The 11785-nt window shown below is 38.0% G+C and overlaps 1 protein-coding gene across 2 annotated transcripts; it reads right to left on the bottom strand.

Annotated features, from left to right (window-relative positions):
* Positions 1-555: 555 nt before the first annotated feature.
* On the bottom strand, positions 556-9763 carry lpxn (leupaxin). Of its 2 annotated transcripts, none has more exons than XM_034223639.1 (9): positions 9584-9763; positions 8350-8435; positions 8115-8176; positions 7550-7646; positions 6571-6837; positions 5786-5959; positions 4964-5045; positions 4703-4851; positions 556-1805 (listed from the first exon to the last, which is right to left on the bottom strand). In XM_034223639.1, the coding sequence occupies exons 1-9, from the start codon at positions 9594-9596 to the stop codon at positions 1539-1541; spliced, it is 1197 nt and encodes a 398-aa protein (XP_034079530.1). In that variant the 5' UTR covers positions 9597-9763; the 3' UTR covers positions 556-1538. The 2 variants fall into 2 exon arrangements, with proteins under 2 accessions (XP_034079530.1, XP_034079528.1); XM_034223637.1 differs by having other exon boundaries at positions 9514-9617.
* Between the last annotated feature and the right edge of the window lie 2022 nt (positions 9764-11785).

Genomic DNA, 11785 nt, shown 5'->3' on the forward strand with positions numbered 1-11785 from the left:
CCGGAGCTGAAAACGCGTTGGTGTGAGAGGGGCGTGGGGAGGGGCTCCTTATTTTCATCTAAAGTAACAGACAGAGAGTCAGCACTTTTTAAACAGGGCTGAAACAGAGGGGATTATGGGATGCTGCAATGATCTGTTTGGTGTTTCGAGGCCAAACACTTCAGAGACATGTTTTGTATATATCTGAGACCTATAGTATATTGATGATAAATAGTATAATAGGAGACCTTTAATGATTGATTCCTGAGCTTCAAGTGGTTCCTGTTTTTAGTTTTGTGTTAAAATCAGTTGCAGATTTGTGAAAAGTCCTGATAGTCATTTCCTTTTTGACTTTTTTTAGCATCGCCTTTCATAATTTGTCTGAGGGACATGCAGACATCAGAGGTTAAAAATGTATCTTGTGCAAAATCACATAAGACAAGCAAAAACAGGAGAATACATGTAAAAAACTTCTTATATTCTTAATGACTATACCTCTAACTCAATTCAATATTTAATACAATAGGTGGCAGAATAACCGCCCCCCCCCCTTCTCAAAAAGTTCAGAAAAGTTGGTATTTGTGCAAAACATTGATTTTATTATGATGTGATTCTGCAGACTTTTAAACAAACATATCATCCTAACTGTGCTGCAGATATCTTTCCCTGACTTGCATCCAAACTTTTTTCTTTGAGCTTTAATTAGTTAAAATAGGGCCAGACATGCAACGTGCGTCACCAAAAATAAATGTACTTTGTGGCTGATTCATCCTTCAACATTTAAATAAAATCACTGAAGAGTTGCATTGATGTGAACTCCTTCTGAAACCACCTTTGTTCCCCTCACCACCTTCATTAATCTTCCATGCAGTCTATAAAGGAGCCTGTGTGGAGATTGAAGAGGTTGGTACATCAGAGTAAAAGGAAACTGGGGTTGGCACGACGGTTCGATGCCAGCCTCTGCCAATACAAGCTATCAGGCCACATAGTCCAAACCCTTGACAAACTGCTGCAGACTGCCAGAGCATCTCCTCACTGCCAAGGCTTATGGCAAACCTGAGCATCCCTTAATGGAAACCATAGATTAAAAGGGCACGTCTGTGTTTTTCTTTCTCCATTTATACATTTTATGTGATCATGATATATGAAATCCTATAAAAAATGTGTCAGCAACACACCTTATAGACCCATCCAAAGTTCACAAATGAAAAATGTTTTTATCATCGGAAATGAGTTTCCCCCCATGTTTTACAACATATCGTTAATTATGTTACAATGTGAGCATTTTGTCCTGGATATTTTTACATTATCTGTTAATAATTTACGTCACATGTCATGTTAAAGACTCTTAATTTGTAATTCATAGAAATGTCCTCCCCTGGCATTGAAGTACTGAAGAAATTAAACTGGTATTGCTCTGTACAAATGCAAACCCATTCTAACGTATGATATAGTTGCCTTATTTAATGTATCACTCATACTAGGGACATTTAAATCTGAACAATCACAGTGAGGCCTCTGATTGATTTCTGTTGCGTTATTTGTTCATGTCGTGCAGCTCACACAAAGAGTTTGTCGAAGCAAGTCAAGCAGTATGGCTTCCCTTGCTGCTCCTTGAAGATGCCTTGGCTGAGCTGCCGCAGACAGAAGGCACACACAAAGTGCTCTGGGTGGAACTTGCGCTCCAGAGCGGAGATGCAGCGGCCCGTGATGGGCTCCCCGCAGCTCCCGCACAGCGTGCCCTGTCGGGAGTGGAAGTGCTGCGAGCACAGGGGGCGGCCACCCAGCTCCATGAAGCAGCTGTCAGTGAAGGGCTTCAGACAGTCCTGGGTACAAGAGCAGAGGAGAGACGTTAGGAAGAGATGTGGAGGAGAAAGAGAGACAGATTTATAAATTATAGTGTAAAATCTGGATAATTAACCCGTTAAAACGTCTCCCTTGGACTCCTGTTTACTTCAGGCACATAATGACATCACTATGTAAATCTAACGCTTCTATTGGCCAGCGCTTCAACACATTGTAGGTGATAGGCTAAGGGGTTGGACATCTCTAAGTTATCTCACCACAGAGCCAGCCAGATAACCAATCAGAGCAGACTGGGCTCTGGTTTCAGACAGACTAGAGGGTGAAAAGAGGTGCTGCAGCACAGGCAGTATGAGATTACAATAAAGAGCTTTTTGAACATTAAAGCAGGTAAACATGTCACAGTAGAGACACTACATTAAAATATGAACCTGAAAATTAGCATTATAGGGCCCCTAAAAAGGCAAGCACGATGAGTGGAATGCTAAATGACCTTAGATTTGTTCTCAACGGCTGCAGATGTAGCATTCCCAAGCTAGCCTGCTAAACATACATTGAGAAAATCGAAGAACAAGGATGTCATTAAAATAATGATAATGTTATTTGTATAGCTTCGTGCGTTCACGGGCTGCTTCTTGGCTGCCGGCGTGATGAATAGCTGCGTTTTCCTTGGTTGACTAATAAGGGAAGCTTTGAATGTAATTAATTTTGATTAGACCCTGCTCACAATTGTACAATCATGCAATTATAATGTCACTTCTACATATGTGAAGTTAATCTTCATGTGATGGATTAATTCCATCATAAGTATCTGTCATTTTTACAGTCTGGTGAAATGAATGAAAAACAAATGAAGATACTTCTGATCCTAATCTATACGGCATGCTTTGTAAAATGGTCATCAGTAATGTGAAGTACAGCTACATGCTCTGCAAAATCACTGACATGCATCTTATTAAAACAGTGTTACAGATGTTTCTGTTCATAATCCATCAATGCTTACAGATATAATACTAGCATGTTAATGTTTAGCAAGTTACATTTATCCACATGTAAAATTGTGATCATTACTGAACACACTTTACTGAGGCCGAAGGGAACAATATGAGTATGTAATGCAACAGCCATGCATCTAAAGAGGCTAAAAACTGTTATATGATTTAATGTGGCTGGTTTGTCTCCAGCTCATCCATTAGAGTCGTGGAAGGTACAACTTGTCGGGTCATTATTTACCCTTACTTACAACATAAACTAAATGTGTCTGTACAGGGGGGATGATGCATATGGTTTCTCTTGGCAGATAGTTTGACATGTCATAGCAGTAAAAGCACAGGTGTAACTCTTCACATTAGCCTTGGCTCTGTTCTATGTACACCTGAAAGCAAGCCATGAGAGAGAGCCAGAATGCTCAACACCAGCTCTGGCACAGAATCACCTGAATGAATCATTAATGACTTTAGTAACACCTGTTTTTAACAAATCCAAATGCAAATCCAATGTGAGAAATGGCAGTGTTTCTATACTGTAGCTGGGTGCAGGTACAACTGAAGATATGTTTGATCATTTTAGAAAAATGGTATACATTGTAATAGAGTTGTATGTCTCATATAATACACAACCTCTCTGACGTGCAATACCAAAGCCTGTAAATATAGAACTTTGTGAAATACACACACGTGCAATATACCCTTGTGCAATTTACACTTTATTTGTATTTATTGTAATGTATTAACAATTTGTAAATATTACCAGCTACTTCAATATTTTATATGGTCAATCTAAAAAAGAAAAAAATACTGCTACTTTTTTTATTACCATTTATCTGTAATTTTGTTTTACTAATTGTGTTTTTATAATTAATAACATGTGCCTACTTTTCTTTATGTAATATGTAAGTCCACCCGCATATACTATTGCTGTTTTAATGCATTTATCATTTCATTCTGATCATTATAAATGGAGTTTCGATGACAGCAACAATGCAGTCTGCAAAAAAAGTTTATCGACGAGCACGAGGAACTTCCTATTTGGGTGGTTTTAAGGTAACAAATGGTATTTTATTCAAATCTCTCTTCAGTTGTCAAGAGCCAGCTGTAGCACAGCATATTGAGAGTGTCCAAAACGACCAGAGGTGCTACGTTTTTAAACCCCCTTGTTTATTTTCAGCTGGAGATTAATTAAAAAAGGCTCGGACACTTTTTGAGTGTCCACTTCATCCTATATATGGAGTGTTTGACCTCCTGACCTCTGGAGTTAGATGGAGGTTATCGAGGGTTAGGTGAAATCCTGACCTTACTGATAATGACTGCTCCGTGTAAAACAATGTTTAGTTTCTGTGCTGCTGGTGAGACACAGTAATAATTGGGTATGGTAGTCATCGTTGGATGTCTGAATGTAATGTCGTTAATCTGAGTTGTGTTTATGTAATTCTGATTGGTCAGCTTTAAGATCAATACATTTCGTGTTCAGGTTTACGGTCATTGTATTTTCAGCCATTGAATGATCTTCTTTAGGGGTCATAATACATAAAGAGTTGCTACCTCATGTCAGATCGTCTCTGCTGAGAGCGTTTTATGTTCAACAATTGCTCAAAGCTGCACGCTGAACCGTTTTCCACCAGATGCTGCACACAGAAGTAGGTTTGAGGAGAATGTAAGAGATACCCACACAGAGAAATATGTTTCCTTGATTTATTTGCATCAGTTCAACCGCAACGTATTCATCAGGCATACGGTTTGCATCAGCCTTGTGGTCAACATGTTGCAAATAAAGCAACTGTGTGGGTATCTTTCTCATTTAATCCCAGGCGTGCGTGTGAGCCAGAGCTGTGTGTGTGTGTGTGTGTGTGTGTGTGTGTGTGTGTGTGTGTGTGTGTGTGCGTGCGTGTGTGTGTGTGTGTGGTCTGAGGTAAGAGGCTCACTGCGCAGACGAAGCACTCTGGATGCCAGGTGCCATTGGCTGCAGTCAGGTAGTTTTCCCTCACTGATTCCCCACAGCCGGAGCACTTTGGAGCGAAGAGGTTGTAGAAGTCCTTGTAGCAATACGGCTTCCCGTCCTTTTCTAGGAAACCTAGCGACAGGTACGAGGCACATGAGATTCATTCTGAGCGAACATGCCTGAAATGATTTTCAAATGTTTGCTGAAGTTGTGGTTTCCAGTGAGAAAGAAATGAACGTCTCACCGTCGGGTCCAAACAGGCCTCCGCAGTGTGTGCAGAAGAAGTGGTCGGGGTGCCAAGTCTGGTCCAGAGCTGTCAGGATGTTCTGGAGAAGCAGCCAGACGGAGAAATATTACAGCTTTACTTCCTTTAAGGATTTGTAAGTCTCATCTCATACGATCGGATGTGAGGGGAACACAATAAAGTGGATTGTGAACCACATTAGCCAATTATTGGAGAAGTTAGTTTTTTTCTGATTAATGACTTTAGACTGCAGCTTAAGCCCGAAGGCTGAATCCCAATATGGTTTTATGTTGTAGTTATTTAGCTGACAAGTGGGATTTGTCTATAGGAAAATTAACTACATGCTATTGTATGTCATCACCCAATCATAGAGAGATAATACATTGATGTATACGACAGCACAAATAAGAATCAGAAAACAAAGGCATTTATGTTCTGAATATCTTAAAAAAACACTTTTGCAATGTTTATGTGTTTGTTTATTTATTTGTTGTTTTATGTGTGTTTGTTTTTCAATAACAAATGTATTTCTTTAAGAAAAAAAGAAATATATGTATGTTAATAATTTAGTTTTTGGGAGAAGGGGTGGGATTAAATAAGTGTAAACTTCTTCCCACCCCTTTTCAGATGTGTAATTAGATCATTTGTTTATACATCATTTAGAATCAGTAAAATGTAAGTATATCAATTTGACACTGCTTAATATGGTATTTTATACTAATTCTCATGTTACATTTTTGTATTATTGTTTTACACATTCGAAATAAATCAAATCCAATCAAATGTCATGGTAAACAAAAACTGGATATGAAGCTTCCTCACCTGCACAATGGGCCCCTTGCAGTAGGCGCAGCGTGGGGAGAACAGCTGATGGTAATCTTTGTCGCAGTATGGCCGCCCCTCCCTCTCAAAGAAGCTTGTGGTGCTCAGCTCTGTGTTACACGCCACACACACAAAGTGCTCAGGGTGCCACACTTCACCCAGCGCCGTGATCATCTACAGAAGATAAATAAAATGAAGGAACACAAGTAAATACGTTTTTTTAAATCAATTACTATTAAGAATTTGCATGTACAAGGATGACTGCACCCTTTATGTTAAAGCAGCCATAATGTTAATTGTCATGTTCATATTTGTATGTTGTGCCTCTGTAACATGTTTACATGCTTTAATGTTCAAAAAGCTCTTTATTTTTCTCATACTGCAGGACATATTCTCACCCTCTGTCTGAAACCAGAGCCCAGTCTGATCTGATTGGTTAGCTCAATGGATATTTTTTTTGGGGGGGGGATTTACAAGCACACAACCCTATACAACACACTTGTTTTCAATCTATTATGTATCTCTTTTATGCATGGTTTTTATGAATCTGTTATCCCATTATGTTTATGTATTGTGTTCCTTAATTGTCTTCTTAATGAGGATGTAAAGCACCTTGAGTTGCCTCTGTGTCTGAACATGTGCTATATAAATAAACGTAGGCTACCTTACCGTATAGCCTACCTTACCGTATACCTTACCTTACTACTGGAAAGGGAAAATACCAAAAAGCAGAATAGGGCCTCTTTTAATTAACAATACATAGATTCCAATGCTTATAATTGTACCTTTCCCACAATGGTCTTGTTGCAGGACGCACAGTGGCCCTTGGCTACGGTGCGCACGCCGATCTTCTCCAGGTCGGAGCTCAGCCCTCCGAGCAGCTCATCTATTGTTTCTGTCTTCCTGCTGGAGGTCGAAGCGTTAGCGTCTGACGCTGCTCTGCTGCTGTTCTCCTTCTTCTCCTTCTTCTTCTCCTGCTGCCCAGATTCCGTTTTCTTTCTCACGGACAGTTTTTGTGTCAGAGGTGGTGGGGTCGTTGAAGACTCTGGATCCTGAATGATGATACAAATTAGCACACACATCTATTATGTCTAGCATTTGATACATGTATTGTTTTGAAGTTATTGCTTATCAACCATAGACTGTATAAAGTTATCAACACTCCTATATTGCATTTCTATTACTTAAGGCAGTGCTGATATTGGTACAATGCTGCCATCTGTTGTTAGAACTGGTTCACTTCACTCATGTTTCAGCATGTTATATGGAATATAAAGGAAACGGTTACTTGAATTATTATTTAAAGGTCCCCTATTATAATGTTTTTCATCAATATATTATAGGTCTGATTCTCTGTCTGTTACTTTAGATGAAAATAAGGAGCCCCTCCCCACGCCCCTCTGAGAGATATCTGGTTAAAAAGAACACAATGGTGCTCTGGAGATTCAGGTGATAAGGTGGGGGGGGGATGGTTACCTTGGTTACACAAGCCAAAAAACTCGTTATGACATCATAAAGTGGCCAAAATCTGATCAGCTCATTTTCAGACAGGTTTTTATAGAAATGGATCAGGACAAAAAGAGAGAGAATCTTTCTTCCTGAGACTTTCAGAGTCTCTTTCCACAGAGGGGACACATGTTGATGTAGAAGAGACATGAAGAAGTGGATTTCGCATAATAGGTGATCTTTAATGTGCCAAAAAAAGATGAATGATGACACATTTCACTAATTCTGAGATATGCTTTTTGCAGACGCTGCACTGACCTCTTGTCCCAGACCCAGCATGTCCTGCAGGATAGCATCCAGTTCTTTAGTGGGGGAGTCGGGGGTCGGGGAAGCAGCCACAGGAGCAGGCAGGTCACTGAAGCCCACATAGGAGCAAATAAGAGAGCATAATAAATCTGATTATTAATTAAATGTACCTGAAAGAATATACATATACCCCATGATTAATGTACAAAATCCTTTTGAGGGAAAACTGTGTTTCGTAAAAATAATTGTGGGGTGATATTTTACATTAATTTTAAGTTGGATTTAAGAAATATAGCGCAACAAATGAATTTCCACACCAAAGCAATTTTGAGGTTTTCACATTGGAAATCTGAGGCCATTTGTGAACTGTCTGGCGTGAGATATGTCAAAGATTGTGGTTGAAAAGATTTGTTGCATTTGAATTTAGTTTAAAGTAGACAGATACAAAGTCAATAAGATAACTGTATATTAAGAGGCTTTAAACAAGTCGAAAAGAGACCTTGTAATTATAACACTGCAATGAATTTTCAGTAATTTCCTGTTTCCTATTCAGATTTTGCACAAGCCTTAGCTTCACCTGTAAACATTTGAGCAGACTTTTCCTTTTTTGGTTGATGCTGAATTAACTGCAGCTGGCACCTGTGGACAAACAACCAAAAGACACCGTAAATCTGTGATTAAAGTAGCAATATTACAAATGATCATAGAGTGCAGTTGATTGAGATTAAATGACAGGTTTGACTACAACCAAGAAAGGTGATAATTATAGTTATTATACAGTGTAGTTTGTATTGGTGTGGCTTTTTCTTCACCTCTGCAGCAGCTGTGTCTTTGCTCCTGTTCTCACTGACACTCTGCAGACCCCCTGGGTTCAGAGCCAGCTCCTCCAGCAGCAAATCTGTGGCAGGATACAGGCCATAAATATTCCAAACATAAATTCATAGCATCCTTAAGAATACTTTAACAGTATTCACCCACTAAAACACATGAATTGAGCTTTCTGGTTAACTAAAACGACGTGAATAATTAGTCTGGGGTGAAATATTTCCTGTGAAGAAAGAACCGCTTATCGATGTACAGATAAAGGTGCTGGTGGATATTTTTGAGGTTGCTTCATGCAAGACAGCTTCCTCAGGAAGTGATGCACAGCGTGTTGCAGAAGTGAAACCTCGATTATGTTGCAATACGCTGGTAGAAAAATATAACCCCAAATCAACTCTCCTTCACAGTGTTAACCCACACATTAAAGTAAAAGTGGGAATATATGTGTGGCGAAGTACACAACACAGCAGTTTAAAAAAAGGTATTAATGTTCATTGTCTTAAACATTTCTTCCGCCTTTGCCTTCACAAAATATGCACATCGTCAAATCTATTTTCAGATGAAAGACTTTTCAAAACGTGTGTGTTTTGATAATCAGTAAAGCCCACTGTTTTCCTTGATTTAGTTTTTTTAACGTTATCTCTCAATAACACTCTTTTTGAGATAGTCCTGGCAAGAAATAGCATCATATTTCAAGATTCAAAGGCTTTATTGTCATAATGCACAGTAGCTACAGTGTAGAAATGGCAATACAAATTGTAATACCCAAGCTCCTCCAACATTGCAACATAGTTACATAAAACAATACAACTATTAAATCAAAATAGTGCAAGAAGAAATAGTAGAAACATTTAAAGTAAGATGCAAATTATGTTGCAAGACCAATGTGTATATTTAAACATTTAACAATAAATATCACAATAGTTATTACAAACCATTGTGAAAAACAGAACCAAGACACAGAGTTATTCAAGTGACAATCTGGACTACTTTTATGAAGTACAGTATATTGTGTACTTTGTTCTTGGTAGCCCCAGAATACATCCTGTTAAGCACTTTCATCTTATTGTATGTTCAATTATTTATTTTCCTTCTCCTTTATACAGTTGTAAATCGTAGCACTCAATGTTTTAGAATGATACTAATGTATTTACATCTAATAATCGGTGTTCGGATCATTTTGTGGATGATCAGTTGCGTTAAAGATGACTGACAGTTCCTTACCGAGCTCGTCCATGTCGTCTGCTGCTCTCACTTCTTCAGAGTGAACGTGTGTGTATTTGTGCTGCTGGTTTGTTACTACGGTAACTGTCTCAGAATCTCATCTGGTAAAAACCATCACTTCCTCTGACTAAAATGTATTTTGTGTGTTACTGAAGTGAGACCTATCTTGATCAGTATCAGATGTTGTCGTTTCCTTGAAAAGAGGAAATCAAGAAACATTTCTGAAACTGAGACAACAGCTGACATTTTCTTCTTTTTTTAGGTGTTTAAGTCTTACACAACCATTACATTCATTGATTGTGTTTTTTTATAACATTTATATTAATGTGTATGACTATTATGTACATAAACATATGGGGACATGATCTCCACTAAGTAAGTAATGTATCTGTATATATATATTATTTGTTTTAACACAAAGGCATTTAAAAGTTTTTACATGAACCTAGAATAAAAACAAAATGCAATAAAGTAAAATACAGTAACTTAAAAATAGACAAAAAGTAGAAATACAATATATGGTGCTCTCTCAGTGCATATTCTATTCTATTATTCAACTGATATTAATTAAGTATTTATTATACAATTTGTTCAACAACTTTATGTGTATGAGATGTTAACATTTCCGGTAGCTTTAATAGCTTATAATATTATAATGTAACTTACAGTCTTCCATTCTATATAGGATCTAGCTATACAAAGAACAATTTAACAATAAATGTATAGCACAACCCCATTTACCACTACAAACAATTATAGATCATACTTAAAGCAGAATAATAATTTAATAAAAGGTCCCCTCTAATCACATCATGAAGTTCATGGCTACATGGAAGAATTGACACCTGTAGCTTCATATTTGTTCATACCTCTATTGTTTTTGTCTCTACGTTGCCCTTTATTTGTGTAATTGTGTATTTTCTTAAGGCAGATTCTAACCCATTTGGCCTTGCTTTAATCTGCTACATAAATAAACTGACTTGTCATTCCACATAGCTTGTTTGTATTCCAGTATCCATAATGAACTCCCTGATTGTGTGATACTGGTGGTGACCCCAACAACAAGTTCACAAAACAGACCACAGACTAATCTTTAAAATGTATTCTGACTATTTCCATTGCAGTTCTACAATCCCACTATCCCACTATCCACGCGTATCTGCGGTTTGATTGATTGATTGAAAAGTTTATTAACAGCTTGTATATTGGGTACAGTACAGTACAGCTCAAAACATACAATTGTTAAGGGGATGCAGACCAGAGAAAGACTTTCGTCTTGTTTACATCAGGGTCCCCCATTTCCAATTCATCATATCTCACACCACTTTGGTTGCAACCATGAGCTTTTAGCGGAGGGGGATTTGGTACAGTTGTGTTTTTATTTTAAAAGATAGAATTAAACTGGTCTTGTGATATTTAATTCCTTAGTGATATGAGTCTTTCATATACCGAAAATATGTTTCCAAATACGCCTTAGTGACTAGTTTCTAAAATATTTTAAAGTCACCTCGTCCCCTGCTCCATGGTTTCGTCCTATACCGGAAGAGTCCGTGTTTACAGCTTCTCTCCACGTTAGCACCCTTGGTTCGTCCAGAAGTAAAACAGCAACGTATTTTGCGTTTTTCCTTGCGAACAGTTCGATAATTTTGTCAAATCGCTTGCTTAATTTTGCGCTAAGCCTCCATTAGCATGATTGTTTGCAGGCGGAAGGGTTACAGACACGCATAGCGATGACGAGCTGGCTAACATAGCTCTGAGGTTAGCCAGCTAGTCAACTGACAACATTAGCTAACTCTTCTCCTACCTACAGAGGAACATACAGATAAACAGCAACCAGGTGAGGTCACTTTATAATAAGCATTTATATTTGCATGCTTAACGACTGACAACCTTGTAGTGTCACATGTGACGTTGGGCTGGAGCAGTGGTGTGAAGTAACTAAGTACATTTACTATTAAAGTCAAATTTGCTTATGTGTACTTCTACCCTACTACAATTCAGAGGTAAATTATGTACATAGATTTTGATTAATTAAAGGAAATATAATCAACACTTAATAAGACTTTACCTGGAGTAAATCCACAAGCTACCCTGCAGTATACAGAGTCATTGAAACTAGCTGCACCTTTACCAGCTTTGAGAACACTTTAATGATCAATAATTATAAAACATATCATATATATTATTCTGAAATGGGCCAAT

The sequence above is a fragment of the Gymnodraco acuticeps genome, unplaced genomic scaffold, assembly GCF_902827175.1.
Source record: "Gymnodraco acuticeps unplaced genomic scaffold, fGymAcu1.1, whole genome shotgun sequence".
Lineage (NCBI taxonomy): Eukaryota > Metazoa > Chordata > Actinopteri > Perciformes > Bathydraconidae > Gymnodraco > Gymnodraco acuticeps.